This window comes from Pieris brassicae, chromosome 7, assembly GCF_905147105.1.
Source record: "Pieris brassicae chromosome 7, ilPieBrab1.1, whole genome shotgun sequence".
In the NCBI taxonomy this organism is placed as follows: domain Eukaryota; kingdom Metazoa; phylum Arthropoda; class Insecta; order Lepidoptera; family Pieridae; genus Pieris; species Pieris brassicae.
The window spans coordinates 4,313,896-4,338,084 of record NC_059671.1 but is presented as its reverse complement, the minus strand read 5'-3'; the positions used below and the strand labels follow the sequence as shown (position 1 = coordinate 4,338,084).

The following is a 24,189-nucleotide window of genomic DNA, read 5'->3' as shown; positions in this document are numbered from 1 at the left end:
AAGCTGATGTCAACACTGAGATTTGTGACACTCAAATTAATCTTGTTGCTTCTCGTTTTAGATAACCCTCTGTATAACAGATGGCGCTTAACTACTATTCGCCTTCTACACCCATTGACTAAATTATTGAAAAACATATATTTCATAATCATAATCTGGAAATCCATAGGTACTGTTCGTTCGAAGAATAATTGAACTCGATAAATTGTGAGTGTTGCTTGAAGAGTGATTGAGAAATAAAAACTTTGCTTTATTGTTTATGGCGTCATCTACCATTGTTATGTAAAACATAATATCATGCTTGAATTTGGTTTTAAGCTGATTTTAACGACAATAATATACGCTGCTTTGTAGACTAGCTTGAAAAAAATACCAAAATATATTTTATTTAGCTGGCTTTACGAGCCTAAAGGCGAGCGTGTGGGACAAACATCGACACAAACGGTATATTTAAATTTACCAAACACAATTATTATTGTAAAACAGTGCAGGCAAATCACGTATGACTAACTTTAACTTCTACTTACTCATTTATCATTACAAATAATTGTGTAAACTCGAGATTAGTTTTAAACGAACAAAATCTTTTAGTAAACGTTTTTAATAAGTATTGAAATTATTATGTGCATGAAGTACAATCTTTGCCCTACTAAATAGCAGACTTGTGACCAATTTTCTTCTACACCAGCCATTTAGAAACTGTATCGATATTATTATCGTAGTTGGATAGTACTTAAAACGATAAAATTTCTAGGGCAGTCAATATCTATCCTTATTATTTGTTCTATTTATTGTGGACAATTTATTAATATGTGCTGTAAAACGCTGTGTTATAAGAACTATATCACACTTTTATGTTTATTGTGTCTACAGACTGTTCAAAATTTTTACCATAGACAAAAATAAATTTGCCTATAAAAACGGAGGCTAAATATAATATGACTTCCCAATAGTTACTTAAATAAATATATTAAATGGATAAAAGCCAGACACTTTTATAGTGACAATCTTCACGATTTGAAATTATATTTCATCATGCGTACTCGAGATTATATTGAATACAGAAAATACAATATTATTTATAATGGCACATCCAAAAGGAGCTTTGCTATAGGGTAGTTGATAACATACGGTCACAAGGCTAATTCTCTACATGCATTAGAAAAAGAAACTCATAAGTGTATATGTGTCCAACGTGGAGGCCTAACCAAATACTCAAAAATGAATACAATTTTGTAGAAGGAAGAAATAACAGATATTAAATAAATTATCACCGAACACCATCTATAGCAGGTATTATGACGTTTAACGTTATAAATTAATATAATCATTGTTAGTACTCTATAGCTCTCTACGCTTTATGGATTCAATGCATTTAGTACTTACAAGTAATATCACGCGAACGTCGTGTGCACTTTTAATCATACTGATTATAACACGTCTTCTTAGAATTTCAGTACATTTCGCATTTGAAAGGTTTCCATAAAAGTAAGTGTTCTCATGAGGCTAATCTTTTAATTTTCTGATTTAAATTTATAAGTATTTCGGATGACAATAAATAAACAACGTAATCTTTCTCCGATTAACAATCTTAAGAGTAATTATTAAACATCATTGGACAGTTCATATTGTAAACAAATCAGCCCTAGAACTGTTGCTTTTGCCATCAGATTTGTGTATCTGTTTTGATTATTTTCTTTTCTTTTTGGCTCACAAATTAGACGTTCCGGTATTCATCGTATAAGTAAGTAATTGCAATGCGCTCATAGAAAAATTACAGCTAGGACATGAACCCACAACGTCAGAGTTGAGAGGCTCAGTCTATATTATTATATAATAAAAACTCACATAATTGTATTTAAGATCCTTATCTTGTATTAGACAAAAACCGTATATAGTCGTGAACTTGATCAATAAGTTTAATCATATCCAAGCTTTATATTAGGTTTCCTAACAATCATGCGTAAGGCGTACGAATATTGAATGAATTCAAGATGTTTTACGACAAAATTTTCATAATTTGTTTTATCAATGCTAAAGCGGTTTTGTTTTGATAACGCAAGGTCTAATGGATTGACTTATACACAACTAATAAACCGTTTATCTCAAATGAGCATTTGCTTAAAAGCGACTCGCGTTCTACTGATATATCATTTCTATTGAATAGTTACTGTTAAGCCATTGTGTTGTTTCAGAATGAAATCGAAGACTGCGGAGGTTCGGAAGGAAAGTGAGTTTATTCCTCCTGACGGAGGATGGGGATGGATGATAATTTTCGCTGCGGGATTTTCAAATGTAAGTTTTCTTGTTTTATTCCAAACTAGCACTCGTAAACTTTGTTTCGCCTACATGATTTTTGTTATTTAGCCTATCAATTTAGTAGCTACATACTAAGATATGAAACATTTTGTAATGCAAACAAATAGAGACTGTTCAGGAATAAAAACTAGTATTGGTTACGATTTTCTGTGCATTTTTTCCAATGTTTCACTCCATTTAATCCTGTATCAGAGTTCAAGGAATTAATTTAACATATTCGAATTAGCCCAGCGGTTTTCGAATCTTACGCTTAGAACATATTTTAATATATACATTTAGAATAAGCTTCAACCCATTTCGTGTAAAAATATATTTTTTTTAATTTTATAAATCATATTCCTTTTCTCGTGAATTTTTTCAATGAAAATTAATGTTTAAATATTCTATGACGATAGACATAAAATTCAGACATATATTATAATTTATTACTAATTTGTTCAAATACATGCAACTTACGTATTACCAAATTTAGTCAAAGTGACATATTTTATATAATAATTTTATTAATGACAAAGTAATTATTTATAAAAGATAACAATCACAGACGAATAAAGATTATAAAGAATTATTCATTTTTAGCTTCATTGATAATTGAAAACCAAAAGAAGTAGCAACTTTATTGTTTTTGTATTAACATACAGCTGATGAACTGCAAATATAATTTATTATTTTTTAAAAATTAGAGTGCAATTGGCTGGTAACAGGACCTCGTAAGATGCGTTCATTTTTCCGGGGCATTATGCCATGATTTAAATGTCAGTAATGGTAGAAAGTAAAAAATACATAGGAGTATAATAATTACCGAATAATTCATGAAAAAAATCGTACTAAAAATGAAATTATTTATTTGCAATATTGTTCAATCCGATTTCGACACAGCACGGCCTCTGCACTCACTAAAATTACAGATGATATTAAGCAGACCATGAATGATGAACAGGACAAGAACAACCTTGTGGTCTACTGTAAGGTAATGCCTAAAGTCAAGTAAGGTAAATGACTTGAATTTAGTAATGCCTTCAATTATGTAGACCACGAAATTATCCTTATCCGTTCCGTTCTATCAACATGTATTAATCGGTCATTAACTGGTTTCAAATTCAAATCAAATTCACCGACATCTCGTCTTCTTAGTCTCATATTGCTGCTGGTGTACCACAGGGTGGTGGCCTTCCTTCCTCTTTTCCCTGTCAAATCTATGCAGTATGTATGCAGCCCTTTAATTATACAATCAGTCAACTTTCAATAAATTACCCTCTGCTATACAGACCGACTACAACTTGGAGAGAATGTTTATATAAAGTAAAGCTTATGGTCTTCAAATAAGCTGTTGCGTAATTCTAGTGTCTACTACTTGTTTTTTTTTTAATTTAGTTATTCACTTCTTACACTTTACTTTTAGTAATTTGTCCTTTTAGAGTTTCCTAGAAGAACTCGGTTGTTACCAATAAAGCCACATGTCACCTAATAATTTATGTAACCTTATTTTATGTTACTTTAAATATCGAACTTCAAACAAATGTCTAGTTGAGGTTTGTATGTAATATTTTATGCAAGATTCGTTTTTTTTTTATACTTCAGCTATCTGCCCTGCCAATTCTCCAACAATTTGGTCTCCTTTTTCGTGAGAAGTTCGCCCAGCTTGGCATCAGTAGCGCGGAGACCACTACAATTATCAACATGAACTCGGCACTGACATCTTGCGTCGGTGCGTGAAGCGCCGTAGAGGGTAACTCTTCTATACAATAACGACACATATCCTTATTTATATGTACACTTTATAAAACTAAGTCTATTACTTGAACCACAGAATCTACGAAAATAACAGAATATACGACTTTTTAAAAAGTAATTCAACCAATTTTGACTTGTTCGTTTAAATCAATCAATATTTCGCTTCGAAACTATAGTTTTTATCATAGCAATAACTAGACCCATCTAGATTGTTATCATTCAAGACTGAATCATTATGAGTAATGTTTTCTGTAATTAAAATTTATATTTGGTCTGTGCGATCGAAACACTAACGCATTGTGCAATCAGATAATATCATTACGTAAAACTTTATCGTTTTATAATTTTCGATTATTTTTATTGTGTTACGATGTAGTTTCTTCATTATGTATATCTAATTAAGCCATTTGTTATTTTTAACTTGGTATACCAGTATGTCTGGTTTTAGCAGTTAGAACGCCCATTTGCGTAGGTACATCCTTTAGGTTCTTTCTCGTGTTTTGTGTTATTGTGACGTAAATAAAGTTATTATTATGAATTCCGCTACAATGAAGAACTCGGACGTGTTGCTTTAAATTAGTTCCTTTATTTTAGTTCTAGATGAAAATAATAATTCACACAGATAGATCATAGATATAATTGTTTGCCATAGTTGAAGGATACGGGATAAAGTCCCGTAATAATTCTAGAATAAGAAGATAATATTTATGTTTACGCATTTGTAATATTCTATATGAGAGATTAAAACTTTATATAACACTAGCTGACCCGGCAAACGTCGTTTTGCCATATTATTTATAGGAAACATTTTTTTGTTCAATAAAAATAACTATCTGCTGTAATAAAAATAGGGGTTAATCGTAGAGGGGTGACAATTAAGGGTTGTATGTTGTATCATAAAAACAAAAAAAATGTCTAAAAAATGAAAATATAAAATCTGTGGTGGACACCCCTTAGGGGTTTGGAATATAGATAGTCGCCGATTCTCAGACTTATTGAATATGCATAAAAAAATTCTTAAGAATCGGTTGAGCCATATCGGAGGAGTATGGGAACGAACATTGTGACATGTTATATATATAGACATTTTATATATATAGATTTTATAGTCTGGTTAATCTTAGTAGACAGGGAATTTATCTGTATATGGCTTTGTCTGACTTCTTGACTTGTTGATATGATAAACTGATAATCATAAATAATTTTAATGAGGTTAGGATCTTTGCTCCAAAAACTAAAATATGTTCAAATATAACGATAATTTGGTGCGCAGTAAAAGTAAAAAACCAAAAAGGTTTTAATACATGCAAAGACTTCAACTGACGGGATGTAAGACAAAACAAATAATTTAAACAAAAATCATACGTTAAGTAAAAGTTAATAGCAATCACCCTACTTGTGGCGATATACTTTAATTTTATAAAAATCTTTTCAGGACTAGCCAATGGTCCAGTTTTCAAAACGTTCAGCTATCGGCAAGTTTCACTTACTGGTGCAATAGTTGTCTTCACTGCTCTTCTATTTACTACCTTCTCCTACAATTTTACGACGTACCTTATAAGCTTCTCTATATTGTATGGTATGTTACCCTTTATATAGCTTTAAAAATATATATAAACGTTGCATTTATCATATATTTGTAATATTAGGTACATATTTCTTCACTTATAACAAAGGTGTCTACATTATTATTAATATGCTTGCCTACTAGATAGAATTCAATTTTATAGTTTTGGATCAATTCATATACATACATAGTTAAATCTTTATAATATCAAAACATTTGCTGTAATCTACTCAATATGCGTTACTTCTATTTTTATCACCATAATCAATGTATTCAAACAGTATTTATTTCATCTAAACTTATCCTTTAGAGAGCCCACTTTCAAAGCGATAAAAAGATAATATAAATCCACACTTATTATTATCAGAAGATTATAAGGAAAATAATCCCTCCAATATGTTTATGCATTACAGGTGCAGGCTATGGAATAAGCAGCTCCGCTAATGCCCTTGCTCTAAATACATATTGGAAGAGTAGAAGACGATTGGCCACAGGACTATCATGGACTACTACTGGTCTAGGACCCATGCTGTGGCCTCACATTATAACTGCGTTGTTCGCTTACTTCGGCGAAACCGGCACTGTCTTGCTATTAAGTGGTTTCTCCTTACACGCAATTGCATGCGCTCTACTCCTACAACCTGTAGAATGGCATGTGAAATCACCTAATTCGAAGCAAGATGAAGAATTTATATCAAACCAACCCACATCACAATTAATTGGCGAAAAGAAGGGTGAGAGTGGTTACTTCAGTCAAGTGTCTAAATTAAAAAGCCTTAGTGTGTTTTCCAGCCAATATTTATATAATGAAGACGACCCTGTCAATACGGGGTATGAAATTACCGATCCTGGTATTCCTATGATGACCCGGGCAAATGATGGGTATTTCAGCCAATCTAGACAATCGAGAATATCTTCGCATGACGCATCTGCTAAAGCATCACTTCTTAACTCAAAAAAGCCGTCCATGTCAAATCTATTAGAGAATAGATCACGAAAATCCTCAACATTTTACTTAAACGAATCTAAGAAAAACTCGTCAGTGAACTTAGGTGTGCTCAACCAAGAGGTGAAACCGCCTACTAAGGCAAAACGACAAACATCTGTTAATGTAAATTTACAAATCCCAGAATCTGAAATCGAGGATTGTCCTACATTAAAAGCTCCACAGGACCTTAAAGCTGAAGAAAAAGCGGCCGTTGAGAGTATTGACCCAGAAAAAGCTAAATATATCGCAGACCGAGCTGAAAAACATTATGCCGGAACCAAAAGTATTAAATCTTTCAAAATGGATGGTCAATACGGTGAGAACTACAGTAAAAATAACCACAGCAACATTTCGTTTAAAAATCAAGATGATATTGAAGAAAGAAAATATTTAAAAGACAATCATAGCAATCAATCGAACAAATCCAAAACAAGACGAAAGTCTAACAACTTTGCTTATGAAAGCGAAGTTTTGAAGCAAGCTTCATTAAAATTGGAGCAGTACCTCAAGGAAGTTGAAGACGATAGTGAGAAATATACGTTATTAATCGAAAATGAAACAAATGACCAAGAAAACGTTGATGAAGAACTAACATTCTGGCAAAAGCTTACATTATTCTTTGATTTGGATCTTTTGAAAGATTTAACGTTTATCAACCTTATGCTTGGGATAACGCTAGCAAATTTCAATGAATTGAACTTCTCGATACTAACCCCTTTTATCCTTGGTGATTATGGGTTAACGAAATCTCAGATTGCATTGTTTATGTCACTTCTTGCGGGAATCGATATTTGCGTCAGATTTTGCATTCCCTTCGTAGCTGGAAAGATTGGTTGGGATAATAACTCCTTCTTCTTATTCGGAGTTATGTCTATGGCGATGGGAAGAGTTGGTAAATATTTCTTATACATTATATAAAACGGCCAATCTTTTATCTTACTTATTGAAGATTATTAAAATGATCTAGATACGTTTTTAATTGGACACAAACACGGGAGAATTCAAAATTTTAGTTTTTAATTTTTTTATAAATGCTTAATTTCGATTTCTATTTTTATGGATAAATCGAATTGGTACATACAAACTTCGTGAAACTAACCATGTGAAGATTTACGTTTTCTTTGCTCCTCTACAAAAAGACCTAATATCGGTAAAACGCCTGAAATTGATCTTCATAAATTGTAGCTAATAACCATCTCTATCAGCTTTCTAATAAAAACCGCACAATCAGTTATTTAATTACGAAGCTACAGACACAGCTACATACAGGTCAAACATTTATCACCGAGACTCAATAAGAAATAAAAAAGCATCGAGCCTCAATAAGAAATAAAAAAAAGAAATAAAAAATAAAAGTAACAAACGGCCACGATTTAATAAGTCTGATTGTTCCAGTACTAGCCTATTGCCAAGACTACAAGGTGGTACTCCTGGTAGCTGTTATAATTGGCTTTGGTAAAGGTTTGAGGACAGTGTTCATGGCTCTAGTGATACCAACACATGTGCCGCTGCATAAACTACCAGGAGCGACTGGTATACAGCTTTTGACCGCAGGAATTGTTTATCTCACTTTGGGACCTGTTGTTGGTGAGTTTTGCTAAATTATTTTAATCAGGCGCTATTTTTAATACATAGTACCTACTTGCCGTAGTCGGAAAGTAACATGTTTTGTCCTACTTCCTGAGGAAAAATAATCATTTCTGTTTTGTAAGTATCGACTACTTTAAATGTAATACAAAAATAATGAAAAAACTACAATTCAGATTTTTTAGCTAACAAACTTACTAACCTATTGTTATTTTTTGCATTATTTTAAGCATTTATGAATAATATATATAAAATCCTAATATACAGTTTAAATGAAGATCGCCAAAGATTACCTTTATATACACAGACATATTGATATTATATTTCTATTTAATTTTTACCTTTTCCGCAGGCGCTTAATATTTCTAACTTGGGTGTTTTTTCGTTAAACATATTTTAGGTTTTAAACAAAACTCTAAGGTTTATATGACCTTAATGACGATTTGTTTGTGAAGACTTCTACCAAAATATACTACTTTAAATTGGTTTTAATAAAAAAATGCGTTTTGTTTTTTTACTTTTTAATTCATTGAAGCAATCAAATTTAAAGATGTAATCAAAAATTAAATTATACGATTGACATAATTCATTTCACGCATATATATTTACACGAATATAATTATACAGATTACGTCATACAATACATTTCATATAATATCGACCTTTAAGAGTCTATGTTGTTATTTATTGCATTGTCCAAGTGACGTTTTAGCAATCTTTATTTCAGGTTGGATCAAAGACAACACGACAACTGCAGTGACATTGCACTGTTTGAATATATTTACTTGGCTTACTGCCATCTCTTGGGGCTTGGAGAAATACATAACACGCAAACACACAGACAAAGAATTACAATCGTGATATTTACTATTGAACCATGGCTTGTTTTATTTAGATATATTGAAAGAAAAATCCTTATGGACTTATAATGGTCTGAATTAAATGATATTTATTTTATTTTAAAGATGGCGGTTTTAGATAAAATTAAATTTGAACAGAACACATAAATGAAACCAGGAACCAATGTCTTTGAGACAATAATAATAGTATCGTAACAAATAAAGATTAAAAGCATTGAAATTACTGAATATCGTATTTATTTCAACAATTAATGTTACTATTAATACTGCCAAAAACCAACGAAATCTACCAGTCCGCCATTATGAAAAGGAAGAAAGAAATTACGTATATCCGCTATTACACGTCAAAGTAGATGATCAATAGCGAATGCTTGATGACGTCACTTCCGTATAGTGTTAATTAATTACAAAGCTTTTATTGATGTTAGAGAAATTATGTAATAAATATGATCATAATATTTTTAATACTAGAACCGTTTTTAATCATCACGCTAATTCAATTTCAAACCTATTAACCAGTTATGGTGGTTTGTGTCGTGATACAGTCAACACTGTCAGCGTTAGTCTAACACTCGTGATATTTATTGTGATAACACAATTACAATTTGTTTACATAATATAAGTGATATCGTTCAAATTATGTGATAAATAAAATGAGCTAAAACGCGTTTAATAATTTCATATGTGTGCACACACAAATCTTCCACGATAAAGATCGTAAGTGTTAAATGTAATTTAATGATTATATACGGATTATCTTGAGCCAAATTTGCTAAGTATCTTAACCGCTTAACTGATATACAATCTAAATGATAATATCGATAATGTATTTATGATCTAATAATACTTTGGAAATAAAGGACTTAATTGCTGTACGACAACATCTATTTTATAATGTATAACATATACAGAGCAGTGTGATTCTAGTGGCTTCAGCGTGCGGATCTCATGCTTGACGTCGTAGGTTCGATCCCCGGCTGTGCACCATCGGCCTTTCTATGTGCGTTTAACATTCGCTCGAACGGTGAACAAAAACGTCCTCAAGAAACCGGCTTGCCTAAGACCCACAAAGTCGACGACGTGTGTCATCCAAAGTTTGCTGATCACCTACTTGCTAATAGATTGACAAATGATCATGAAACAGATACAGAAATCCGAGGCACAGACTTAAAAAGGGTCGTAGCGCCACTGAATTTTTTTTTGTATACAACATGTAACATACCTCCTGTAAACTCTTGACTTAATGCAACCCCTTGTTGGTGCAAAGGCCGTCCACAGTGAGAAACCATCGCGTTCCATCTAGAGCCTCGTATTTCACGTCGCTAGATGTCTTACCGGCTCGCGATGCCAGGTTTTCTTGGGACAGCCACGCTTCCGCTTCCAATCAAGCGCCTGCTTGGGGGATTTGAATCTCATCGTATGGCCTGGCCTATCCATTTACACCTGCGTTGCTGGATCTGCTGGCTTTTCGGGGTTTCTTTTCAGTGCTCCCAAAGTTCCTTATAAGATATCTCGGGTCTGTAGGATACCCAAGATACCGCGAAGACAATGGTTGAGGGGCTTGGAGCTGGTGCGAGATGTCTAATATTTATTTATTAACAACTTTGTTGTTATATATAAATCTCATAAAAAAAGACATAAATACTGCTACGTCCTATTCGCTGAACGACAGCCAAAATAGATAAATTTAAATTATACACTTCTAAATTAGATAAACTAAAACTATTTGATAAGCCTGATTTTTTAATTCATAGCAAATGTAAAACAGTTTTTGAATTATTTATTTGTTAAATTTTTCTCTTATCTAAATACTAATTAGCTATTCGTTGTTTATTGGAATGCTCATAAGGGTCATAAGTCTTATCGTATTGCAACATCATAAACCTCATTAAATGTTTTAGACCTAATTCTACAGTAACCTATAAAACAAAAATATTATTTATTATTACAATAAGAATCGTTTCATTGAAGTATAAATTACATCTGACATTAAAAAAAATCGAGGGCAAAGTTTTGGACAGAACTGTCAAAGTGAAATTAAAAAATCAAAATCGAATCAAACTCAATCGCCTAGCGCAGGCAGATAAATCACCACTATTTGGAGTTGCCCACTAAAGTATTTCCGAACCAATTCGAATTAGGGTCCTTTAAGAAAAGAGCGTATCAATTCCTAAAAGGCAATGTTGGCCTAGTGGCTTCAGCGTGCGACTGTCATCCCTGAGGTCGTAGGTTCGATCCCCGCTTTTGTACTTTCATTCTATGTGCGCATTTAACATGAAAAAATCGTGAGGCTTGAAAAAATTTACGGCGTCCGGCACAGAAGGCTGATCACCTTGCTAATTAGATTAACAATTGATCATGAAATAGATACAAAACTTAAAAAGGTTGTAGCGCCATTGTTATTATTATTATTAATACAGGCCAGCAAAGCACTCGCGTTCTATCACTTAAGATCAGGTGAGCCTCCTTCCGGTTCGTTCTATAAAAATATAGTAAACGAAATACTAAATGATGTCGCATTTCGTTAGATTGTGATTGGTCACACTGGTGTGAGATCAGACTAGATGCTGTAGTCTCAAACGAAACATGCAATTAATATATCTTGCATTTTATTTTCTTAGCACAGTAAACTGTTATGTGAACTCGGCAAGGAATCTTTTTAGACTAAAATATCTAAGAAATAATTGAAACCAATGAGATATACCAAAAGCAAGATGTGACATTCCGTATTCGTTCCAGTATTGTTTGTATATTAATAATATTTGGAACCGATTGAAACAAAGACCGCGTAAATGAATCGTACCAACGGATTAGTAGATAACAGTGAATATTGATTTAATATAGATAATCTATTAGAAGTGATGGATTAATTCATTATTTTAAGATGCTACTGATACCGTTGATTTTAATTTGTACCAAGGCTGTAAATTTTGGTCACTCACTGTTTAAACTTTAAATGGTCGGAGTTACGCCTCGAGTGTTGGTACAGTAATTTTAAATAAAAATTATCCTTGTTTAATGCGGGTTGAAAATAAATAGTTTACAGTATATTTTTACATTAATTAAAACATGCACAACGACCCAAGAACATTTTGGTCCATCGAGCCGGATAACGAAAGTCATTATACATTTATCTAATCTATTTATAAAAATGAATCTCTATTTTCCTTGGTCACGGCATCACGCGTGATCGACTGGACTGATTTCCCTATTTTTTTTGTTGTTGTGTTTGTTATTGTCAGGAAAACGTTCTTATGAAAGAAAAAATTAAGAAAATTGCGCGGAATATTAGAAGATTTAAGAATACTTCTTCACTTTTGTTACGAAAGCAAATTTGTTTTTTTCAGTGCATAGCTTTTACAATTCAATTTTTTTCATGTAACCTTATGGCGTTTGAGATGACATTGACAGAATGCGTGCTGCAAATATCGTCAAAGAGGATATAAGAAAAACGAATATCGTTTAAAACAAATACTTCGATTGGAGTTATTATGCTGATAAAATACATATAAATAATTACTGTCGCTAATTGTTTGTGGCATTAATCATGAAAATCCTAATGTTTTTCACATGGCCTATAATATAAATGGCCATGACAGTTATATGTCGCCTGTTCCCATTTCGGAATAGGTACCAACAAAACTATTTTACATCCGCGCCAGAAAAAAAATCAAAGATCATCATTTTTAGTTCTTTATACCAATTCGAGATCAATATTCATGTTTAAGACAGGACAACGTCTGTCGGGTCCGCTAGTTCAACAAATAATATATAAGATAAATATAATTTAATTAGTAATAAATACTTTTAATACTTACTGCAGCTATATATTATGATGTTATTGATTCTTCCACTGCTTAAGGGCCTGGACTTAGTTTGTTTTTAATAAGGCTTAGTTATGTCCCATTAGAAATTTACCGCATTACCGCTCTCTTTTGGCTACCTCCGGGGGAAGAAGATACATTCATCATTACATTTTCCAAAATTCATCTAACGTTGTAGAAAATACGTTACGACATTTTTATAGTGCAAGGTCATAGATGTAACATGCATATTTTCGTAATGGTATAAGAAAAATGTAATGTAATGTAGTGATAAAACAAACCAAGTGGGCGTCTAGGTGCCTAAGTATGTGTTACATACATAAATGTTTAAAAGATATATATCACGACATGAGTAAGCCTATTTACTTCTTTTAGTAGAACGTAATTATTGATGCAAATTTAAATATTTATGTGTATTCAATTTTAATCGGAACACAATATCGACACTCGATAACATACATACATACATAAGTAAACATATATTAAGTTACTAGCTGCCCCCGCGAATATATTTTTTATTTAACCTACTAAACAGTTCAGTCAGTCAATCATTTGTCAGAGTTCAACGAATAAATCAAAAATATACTCGAGCTGGTCCAGTTGTCTTCGAGTTTTGCAAACAAAAACTATTTTGCTATTTATTTTTTCATTTCGGTCGGTCATATGACGTCAACTTTAAATTTACCCGCCGTAATAACAGTTAATTCAAAAACAACAATAAACTGTTAAACTGATAACAACCTTAGTCAATAAAAAGAACACTTAAAACGAAGACTACATTTCATCTTCTAACACAGACTCCGTTTATCATACATTAACTAGCCTCATTTTCATAACGTTGTTAAATAAAACTAATTCAATAAAGATTACATAGATATATCTCTCGTCCAATAAAACTTCACTGTTGATAATACAACATTTAAGTCATTGCGATAACAAGTGTTCGAATGTCTACTTTTGTACCAGTTACTTGCTACCGTACTTCGATTCGAGCGGGCGTGCTATTTAGAACATTGGAGTCAATAAACTGTTAAGTGGATTAACTCTGGGACATATTAGTCGGAAGTGCGCATCTAAAGTAATTATGAAAACTGAGTGGAAAAATTGTGCGGTGTATAAGTGATATATCTGAGAAACATTATGTCTCGAGCCAAGGTTCCACCTGACGGAGGATATGGCTGGGTGGTTACGTTTGCATATGCTCTAAATAATGTGAGTATTGAATTGAACCACAACACGATATAAAGTTACAAGGTATACTACTTTAATGTCTCAGTTGTGGTGCCGATCGAGATGTGTTATAGTTGCGAGTTCGATCCGAATCTCTCGCCTGAATGTCAAATTTGAAATTGTTTTATTTATTTATCAATGTATAATTACGATTAACGGATACGTGATAAGGTGCTTAATTTTGTTTTTTACAATCTAAAAAACATATCTGTTCATGAATAATAAATACTTGCTGCTATGCGCGACTTATGCTTGACGTTATACATGGTGTTTTTACGCTACCAAGTGTAACACCATTTGTACCTATAAAGTAATTGCTAATTTAATTTAAGTGCCGGTTATGGGGGTAAAAGCGGCAGTAATTGACTCATATTTCAGGTTGTGGTACTCCCCTTAATTGCGGGGTTCGGCCTTGTGTTTCAAGAAGCATTTTCAGACACAGGTCTGTCGGCAACACAAGGGACGCTTATTATTATTCTAAACCATGGCTTTGGAATGCTGTTATCGTTCTTCGGAGGGCCAGTTCTCCGAAGATTTGGATACAGAAAAGTCGCTGTGGTTGGTGCCATACTTATATCTATTGGGCTTATGCTGACAGCCATTTCTTCTAACTTCTGGCTATTTCTACTATCTTACAGTATTATTAATTGTACGTATCATTTTCCTCAGTCAACAATGAATATTATGACACGTTTTCATGATCTTTTACTTTTGCAGCTATGGGAGTAGCGGCTGTTATGGCATCGTTTTCATTAGCAATAAACTCTTTCTTCAAAGAGAAAAGAGGAAGAGCTATAGGGGTTGGAATGTCAATTACAGGCCTTGGAGCTATTTATATGCCTTTACTCATGAGTGTTCTTATGTACGCGTACGGTTGGAGATATGCAGTCCTTATTTTGGGCGCAATCTGCCTACACTCACTTTTAGCAGCATGTCTCCTTAGACCAGCTAAATGGTATTTAAAGGTTAATCCAAAAACAGAAGAGGAGCAACCATTGAACAAAGAAGTAGATGTTGAATTAATAAATGGTAGTGTAACACCTTCCAAAGATATAGGTAAGCGCCTTCAAACTTATGCAAGTCAAACTTATTAATTTTCAGTATATGAATTTTGGTCTAATTTATTTTTTCTGTTTACAGGCATTTCATCAGTTTCGAATTCGGAACATATAAGAGAAAACGGAGATGTACCAACAGATATTCTCAAAAATAGAAATGCTGCCTCGCAGCCAGACATTTGTAAAACCACTGATGAATCATACCTATCTGAATCAAGGTACAAGTGGTGGGAATCTCAAGAAATTAATTTGGGTAGTTCTATTAATATATTCCGAGAGTTCGATAAAGTACATAAAGAGAAGGAAGTTGTATGTGAGACAAAGACTGAGGATAAGACGTATCTACAAAGATTCATTGATTTCTTTGACTTGACGTTATTAAGCGATCCGATATTCGTCAATATGTTGGTTGGAATGTCCCTGGCTTCCTGTGTGGAAACGAACTTTTCACTTCTCCTTCCAATTATCCTGAAGGATATGCTTCAATTCGAAACATCTGAAATTGCGAAGATCATGGCGGTGATTGGCTTTTCAGATACACTATTCCGTTTTCTCTCACCATTTATAGGAGAGTGGTGCAATAAGCCACCACGAGTTATGTACATGGTCAGTTTGCTGGTCATCATCTTTACGAGGACTAGTAAGTACTCTTATTTGTTTAGATGTAACATCTGTTTTAAATAATAAATTTGTATTATTTGGAAGTTCATAATTAACTTTGTGCCTACTAAGATGACCAGTGTGATGGGAATTTTACACATAGTATAAGTAGTCTCTCCTTATAATTTTTTGTACGAGGAGGCAAATGAGAGAAAGCTCACCTTATGTTATGTAATACTGCCTGGAAAGAAAGTCTTAGCCTAAGTCGACAAACGACGGACATCGAGGTGATACGGATGGTATTTTGTATTCTGCCTTGACGTCCGCTAATACGACTTCGTATAAAAGTATCTCCAGAGTTACTTTATGCGAAGTATCCGGAAATACATGGCACTCATGAGCCGATTATTATGATATTTTTATAGAGTTACTGCCATGTAATGTATGTTTACAGCTTGCATGGTAACAGATGACCTACTAGTACAGGTACTTTATCCTCCTTTATGCAGTGTACACACACAAACCCAATTTCTAGCCAAATAAAAAAATATTTCAATGAATTAAAATTGTAAAGTATGTAATTGATTAGAATTTTATATATCATAATGAGATGGGATTTAGTCAAATAGCAACATAATTTTCGAGTCTACTCTGCTAATGAAGGTATTTAGATAACACGTCGTCATATCATTACAAAATTATACGTTTTAAATAGATAACATTTATTGATGGAGATAATAGTAAATTAAATCAGCGGAAGTTCTACCATTCTATTAAAAAAATCCGAAATAAACAAAAATCGTCGCAATAATTACTGCTTTTATTTTAAACTATCTGTGTCCTGTAACATAATTACGCATTCAGCATTTTATCACGGAGTTATTCTATAACTTTTATATCGCTTAAAATAGTCATTACAATTCAAATATTCATAAATATTATAAAAATTATCTTATATAATAAGGATATACTCAAACTCAAAATAACTTTATTCAAATAGGTAAGCAACTTCACGTCGTTCGTCGTTCAATGAACGTCAGAAAAGAAGTTAAATTAATTGTAAATTTACATTTACTACCAGTTCGCAAGTCAAGGGCGTAGAGCGGGCAAGAAGAACTGGCAAGAAACTTTCCGCCACTCTTTTTAATCGCTAAGTTTTGAGTCATACAAATTGTTTGAACTGGAGCAAATCAATCCCAAGGATTCGGATCGTATAAATATTCGCCAAATTTATAAAAAGCTTTATTGATTAATTTACGTTTACCGAGGGCTTTGAATTTATTTAGTGATAAATCTCTAATTTCGCTTGGGATATTCTATAAACAGTAAATGAATATATGTATGTCAATAAGAACTTTTTAAATTAATGTTGCGTTTGGATATCGCAAAATTAAATGTTACATTTATCACTTTGTTTTAATAAATTGAATTAGATTACCTAAAAAAATACAATTATATTTAGCTACTATTACTACTATTTAGTATTTTTATCCTCTCTGAATCTGTAAATCTATAGGTACTAATTAAGCGGATGAGTTTATTACATACATGCTAATCTAGAAAACTACCAACTTCCTAGTCCATGAATAAAGGCCGATACGACCTAATTACCGCGTTATTCACAATGTAAAGTATGAATATAACATTTTCTTTGTATCCTATGCTTAATTATAAATATTTAAACAGTCTTCTAAAGTTAATTACACGTTCGTTTATATAGAAAGACCATCGTAGATAAAGTCATTACATACAATAAAGTAACTACACGATTTCTTTTTCATTCACATAATATTTTGTAGATAGATAGTGCTTGCTCACGCTTTGTCTTTAGAGAATATTTAAACACGATAATCAACTAAACCCATAGAAGTTACCCAGGGCCAGATTTAGAGGCCTCGGGGCAACAAAGGATCGGAGGCCCCTTGGCCCCAAATTGCCAAATGAAATGAATAGTTTCAGTCGAGTTTTTCAATCAATAATTTATTGTGAAACCAAGTAGATTCTTTTAGTATTTAACAAACATTTAAAAGGAACATTTTACTAGTGTTTACGAGTCGGTATTTAAAACATTTTTTTGCGATTTCTTTTATGCGTGAAGCCCTGGGGCGCTAAAGCCCAGGTTGCCCTCAGCTAAATCCGGCCCTAAGATCGAGCGAGAACATTAGTTAATTAATGATTATTCTTACAAATAACTTAAACAATAAATAAATAATTTATAGGTAGGTTAGGTACGTACCTATTTCGTAGTTTATATCGAAATTATTTAAACAATTATTATACAATTCATATCAAGTATACATAGTTACAATCTAGTATTGATCTAACAAAACAGTTAATATGATTTTGATGGTTGAGTAACCCCAGTTAACTAATAATTCATTGTTAAATTTTTCAGTAATGCTATTCACAACATCGTTCCTCGGAATGGTCCTCGTGGGGCTTGCAATAGGAATCACCAAGGGTGTTAGAACTGTGTATATGAATATAATTATTCCGAGCTATGTCCCTCTTGAGAGATTGCCGTTTGCTTCGGGAATACAAATGTTCTTCAATGGTATCGTCATCATAACTATTGGATCATCATTAGGTAAGATTTGACGTCATATTTTTTAACAAACCAATTCTCGTTGCTCTACAAACACTTTTACACAAAAAGTTACAAAACATAATGTGGTCTTAGCCTCATTTGTTTTGTTTCTTTGAGAGACATTTATGTATTATTTAATTTTATAGACTGTTAAATTATCAGCTTGTACCTGAGTGATGTCGTCGATTTTGAGTTTTCTCACGTTAGACTTCACCGTACGAGCAAGTCTTACGTACGCACGACCAATTGTAACGTACGCACGTAACACACAGTTGGGATTTGAACGCATGATCTCAGTGTTGAGCGTCCGGTTAATTAACTAGGTTATCATACTTCGTGTATCAAGTGTCTTTACTAACTAACAATGGGCGTCGTAAGCGTCGTATCGGCGTGTCAGATTCTGATAAGGCTCTGCTGTTACCGCATCCCGCCTTAGGCGATTGTTGGTGGCGCCTTGGGGTTTTAGTGGGTATGGACAATATCGAGTCCCACATAACCCTCCCGCACTAAGCGTAAGCGTGTCCGAAATGCATTTCCCCAAGTAAAAAAAACTAGGCTAACATTGCAACTTTGACGCCGAAAACAAACCATTATTAAATAAATGCTTAGTGACTAATGAATTAAATATTATACTGCTCTAATATCTACCTCTATATTATAATGTTTCATCCTTAAGACATTGGTTTAGCAATAGAGGCTCACGTGTAGAAATTCTCATGAAATTCCCTTTTCTCCCGTTTGGAGGTGAACACGAAACGATGTAGTATTATTTAACACCATCTCTAGTGTAAATCCATACGTGATCTTTCCGTTTCACCATAATGAAATAAAAGACGATCATTTGTTCTTTTGTTTTTAAATCTCGTAACCCAATCTTGCTTTCATAGTTCAATGGACCCAGCGACTAATTTTTTCCGTAATTTTTTTTCAGGTCGTATTCGTGATGTCACAGGATCCTACACGGCCCCAATAACAGTACTCAACTTTGTAACATTAGTAACTATTATCTTATGGAGTTCAGAATTTATATACTTTAGACTAACAAAAAAGAACACAGGAAAGTAGTGTATATAGGGGATGTAAATAAGTGTTGTACATATTATTTGTAGCTTATAATTTTCAATATTTATTATGGTTTATTATTAAACTAATCTAGCACAAATATTTACAGTTTTATGTACAAAAATATATTAAGATACAAGTGTTTCAATAGATTTTCCAAACAAAGATATGGCTTGTGAATTAAAATATAAGATACATAAGTTGTTTGAATTACAATTAAACTTATAAGGAAGAATATTACAAGCAAATATTTGTACCACACATTCGCGATTAGTTGCCAGAACTAGTTTAGTATAACAGCTGAAATTACAATCTATTATTGCTTATTAATTATAATAGATTTATAAGAGAGTTTAAAAAGCAACAAAATGTTTCTCTTAGTAAATATGTTGCGTCTGAAATAGAATCACGCCATTAACACAACTATTCTATATACAATGTAACTATTACAAATTCTAGTCTAATAAAAGCCACATATACAATTTTGGCTCCGTATCTATGATCTCGTATTCGGATGACACACAAACTGAATTATAAGAAAATTAATTAGTTACTAAAATTCTAGTCATTATTGTCACTTACAAAGTAAACAGTTCAATTTATGAGCTAAATACAACATACGCGTACTCATAAAAAAATTGTCTTTGTATTCAATGTTTAATGTCACTTCACATTATCACAAACTATAGTCTTTTAACCTAAATATGAGCTTTTGAATTCGTCTACATTCATTTCATTCATTAAAGTCTTCAACTCTGGGACTCACTCTTCGATTCTTCGTTCTGAAAACACACATTGGATATAGTATTGTCGTTGGTTAACATAGCTTTTACACATTGAAAGAAAACAATTTTTGAACCGGATTAAAGCTAATAAGTAAACATGCGACTCTCAAGTTGTTAACTGTAAATAAATGTAAAATAAATATATCAATTTTATAAAGTTATAAACGCAAGGACTTTAAAATAGTAAACACGTTTGCTGGTTGAAATAATAATTGTTTCGTTGGCACAGTAGATAGTTTTAAATTATTCATTTTAAAAATTATATCTACGCATCGGAAGGACTTTACTTTTTTAAATCTATTTTATGTAATCAGTATAAATTATTCAAAAATAATATTACCTCACGCCCTTCCTCTTTCGAAGTATCTTCAAGAGACGTACTCCCAGTAAACATGCGACTCTCTAAGTTGTTAACTGTAAATAAATGTAAAATAAATATATCGATTTTTAAAATACAATACAAACTACAATGATTTACACTTACTAATTTGGTGCCACCCTTTAGTGAAAACATCTGATTGTTCCCCCATTGGAGGCCGATTCGAAAATCTTGGTGACTTAAACGGCATGTCATCATTTGATGATCTAGACTGCACTTTTGATTCATCCTCATTCGAAAAATTTGACTTTTCTCTCCATGGCTTTGAAGTGACTACATAAACCTTTTCTTTTGTTAAAGGTGATATAGACGTTTGTATGTAGCCCCAGGGAGGAGGAGTCGTTGTTAATTTCCTAAACTTAGAAGCTGCCGTATAAATATGTAGTTTTTGTATTTCACGCAGTTCATCATTCTTACCGCTATCGTGATTTATTTTACTACGATCAATTGTGTTATAATGCATAAATGGTTTAGGAGATATATTGTTTGTTTTATTATGTCTAACTGTATATTGTATACTACTTGATCCTTCGTGATCATATAAGTCATAATTATAGTTATAATTGTCTGTTGGAGTTGTTAAGGGGCTTAATGTGGTAAGGAAATCGTCTGGTATTTGCTTAGCATATTTTTCGCTAGGCCTGGTCTTGTTAGGTACTTTGTAATCCTTTGTATACTCTTGTTGAGTCCAGGCATCTATTGTATGTTGTAATCTTATTATATCAAATGGAGCTTCTTTAACTTCATACTGATCGTTTGGTTGTGTATTTATATTATCTGAATTATAATACTCAGTTACAGCAGAAGTAGGTAGTTCTGTTGTTGATGAAGATTCATAACTTCCAGTTGGTCTATTACTAGACTCTGTTTGTGTTTGAACTTTTCTAGCCCGGAAATCCTTCTCTAAAGTATATGGCCAATCTCTATTGTCGTATTTATTTTCTTTTTCTTGATCTGCGTTGGTATAAGGAATAATAATTTGGACAACTTTGGCTCTATTTATATTACTTGGTTTTTCTGGCGAGTCTTGAGCATAATACATTCTGCTTTCATCCCAAGCACTAGTAAGGGTAGTGACTTGTGGAGCTTCTGTTGTTACAACTTCATCATATATTTCATATTCATTAACATTCCTGGGCGTAGAAGGAGAAATGAAGGTTGAGAAGCTCTTGTGAGGAGCATTCGGCTTAAGATATAGTAATGGTGAATCTATATGTTGTAGGTTGCTTTCAGTACGATATTTGTCAATATCTTCATCTTCTAATCCTCTTAAATCAGCAAACACCGGATTATGATTAGAGGGCACGCTCATTTGCTTTAGCTCAGTTGCTATACCTGAGTCATATAGATCACTCCCATAATCAGCTCCTGTACTTTCAAAACTTGCATCGGGATGAGAATTAGCCGCAGAAATATGGTCTTCCGAAGCTTGTGGGGAAATGTCACGAAAATCGTCAACAATAAAGTTGTGAGGAATATTTCGATAGGCTTTTGTTTGATTATTGATTTTATTTGTATCTATATCAATAACAGGAGATTGAGTGACTATTGCTGGATATTCAACAGAGTGAACAAATTCAGCTATAGGTATACTTTTAGCTATATTAAGATTATTGATATGTTGATCTAATTGATCATTTCCTTTCGTACTGTGACTTAAGTATTTTGGTGCAAATGGCCGAAAAGGTCGAGCATTAAAAATTGGTGGTAATGGTGACACACTTAAATTTGGTAAGGCTACAGGTTGTAAGGTATGTATGTTCCTACCTTTATTCAGACTAAATGGAGCTGGATTAGATAAAGCTATAGAGACATTTGGAGTATTTGATAATGGGTTACTGTCCGGAAGTACTTCCGTGTTCACTTTATGAGATTCAGCACCAGTAGATGATACTGAATAAGGTATATCTAAGGCATATGAGTTTACTATTGGTTCGCCATATGAATTTTTAAATTGAGTTGGCTGCTCAACTTTCGGTAATTGAAAGTCATGTGAAGGATTTACTGTTGAAGAATATTCTACATAATTCTTGTTTGGTAATCGTTGGCTTGAGGTATGTTCATTATAGTTTGAAATACTAGGCGCTAACGTTGAAGATTGTGTTATATATATTGAAGAACTTGATGTCAATGAACTATACACATTTTGTGAATTATGATTTGATAATGGGGAACTATATGAATTACTTGAAATGTCATAAGATGAACTTACAAAGGGGTTTACACTTGGTAGGGTGTGTGATATTGTGACAGTGTGGCTTGGTGGACCATACGTTGAACTTGGACTAGTAAAGATATTACTTTCTCCAAATGTTTGTTTGGGTAGACCATATGTGACATGAGATCCGTCTGTCGAAAAATGATTTGGATCAGAGTTTTTGTTGAACCGTTGGGGGAGATTTTGCACACTATTTAATATATTTGAACCACTGGGGTTCGGAACTCCATAAACAGGTTTTGGGTTGTCATGATTTTTAGTTACATCATATCGTATAACTGGTATCCACGGAGAAAAATTGCAAGGATTACAATCTTTTTTTTGTGGTATACTGTAACTGCTGGGTGAATTATTTATATCATCCGAAATTTGCTGAGAGGGAAACAGCCACTGTGACACTTTCTGGAACATTGTAGGAGACGGAGTAGTTGTAAATGGCTGAGGTTGTGGGACAAAATTGAAATTATATTGTCTGTAAAATGGGGCTGGTTGTTTAAAGTCACTTGGTGCGGTTATAGGCGGTAATGGTGGTGGTGGTGGTGGAGGTACTTGATATTGGTAGCTAATATCTCCACTTTGGTGTGCAGACCTTACAGGTGCTCCATGAAATGGCACAGGGTGAATCGATAACGGCGGTGGAGGTGGTGGTCTCAACAGATCACCAAACTGAGATGCTTCATTCCTATAACTGTAAGAGTCTAACATCGGTTCACATCTTACAATCACTGTGATGAGTAGAACCCCAACCACCTGAAAAATACAAATATTCAATCACTATTATTTAATTTATGAAGTAGAAATTGCGATAACCGTGCATTTTGTAATTAGTTAGAAAATTAGAGAAACACGTTGCATTGCGCCATTGTAACTACTTCCCACAAGTTATTCTTTATACTTTTCTCTTTCCCATACAATACCGTCGATACGTGCCAACGGAAGAAACCTGTTACAATTTAAAATTATTTCTATCAATTACAACGCCTTATTGGATACAGCTACTTCAAAAGGTTAAAAATTATTTAGTAGTCTTCTACTTTTCTAGAAAACTGTGTAATCGTATTGGGAACATCTTGCAACACTTGACATTCGTTTGGGCACATCACTTGAATAAATATGGGTAAAAGTGAAATGTCTCACAGTTCTAGTGAATAATTACAATCACGTATTATTGAAAGATGTTTGAATGCATTACTACTGTATGTTGCATTGTAATTTTAGTGATAACATTACATAAGGCGTTACGATATAAGTGCAATTGAAGACATTTTCATTTCAGGAAATCAGAGGCGTTACAACTTTTGCAACCTGGACCCCAGATTTCTATATCATTAACATGTTGTATTTGTGTCAAAACTTAATTTTAAAAAATGTGTGCGTGTTCTTACGTGTGT

The 24,189-nt window shown here is 33.1% G+C and overlaps 3 protein-coding genes across 6 annotated transcripts; 2 read left to right on the top strand and 1 right to left on the bottom strand.

Annotated features, from left to right (window-relative positions):
* Positions 1–1,380: 1,380 nt before the first annotated feature.
* On the top strand, positions 1,381–9,070 carry LOC123711679. Of its 3 annotated transcripts, XM_045664366.1 has the most exons (7): positions 1,381–1,488; positions 2,196–2,295; positions 3,901–4,027; positions 5,489–5,632; positions 6,034–7,500; positions 8,004–8,195; positions 8,923–9,070. In XM_045664366.1, the coding sequence occupies exons 2-7, from the start codon at positions 2,197–2,199 to the stop codon at positions 9,054–9,056; spliced, it is 2,163 nt and encodes a 720-aa protein (XP_045520322.1). In that variant the 5' UTR covers positions 1,381–1,488; position 2,196; the 3' UTR covers positions 9,057–9,070. The 3 variants fall into 3 exon arrangements, with proteins under 3 accessions (XP_045520322.1, XP_045520324.1, XP_045520325.1); XM_045664368.1 differs by lacking the exon at positions 1,381–1,488 and having other exon boundaries at positions 2,173–2,295; XM_045664369.1 differs by lacking the exons at positions 1,381–1,488; positions 2,196–2,295 and adding an exon at positions 2,922–3,289.
* Positions 9,071–9,654: 584 nt separating this feature from the next.
* LOC123711680 (monocarboxylate transporter 9-like) lies at positions 9,655–19,623 on the top strand. Of its 2 annotated transcripts, XM_045664370.1 has the most exons (7): positions 9,655–9,772; positions 13,846–14,091; positions 14,488–14,758; positions 14,827–15,165; positions 15,250–15,807; positions 18,163–18,354; positions 19,286–19,623. In XM_045664370.1, the coding sequence occupies exons 2-7, from the start codon at positions 14,020–14,022 to the stop codon at positions 19,417–19,419; spliced, it is 1,566 nt and encodes a 521-aa protein (XP_045520326.1). In that variant the 5' UTR covers positions 9,655–9,772; positions 13,846–14,019; the 3' UTR covers positions 19,420–19,623. The 2 variants fall into 2 exon arrangements, with proteins under 2 accessions (XP_045520326.1, XP_045520327.1); XM_045664371.1 differs by lacking the exon at positions 9,655–9,772 and having other exon boundaries at positions 13,507–14,091.
* A 1,034-nt stretch (positions 19,624–20,657) lies between these two features.
* Positions 20,658–22,911, bottom strand: LOC123712223. Its single transcript, XM_045665227.1, has 2 exons — positions 22,854–22,911; positions 20,658–22,665 (listed from the first exon to the last, which is right to left on the bottom strand). Exons 1-2 carry the CDS (start codon positions 22,909–22,911, stop codon positions 20,666–20,668), a joined length of 2,058 nt encoding a protein of 685 aa, XP_045521183.1. The 3' UTR covers positions 20,658–20,665.
* Positions 22,912–24,189: the final 1,278 nt, after the last annotated feature.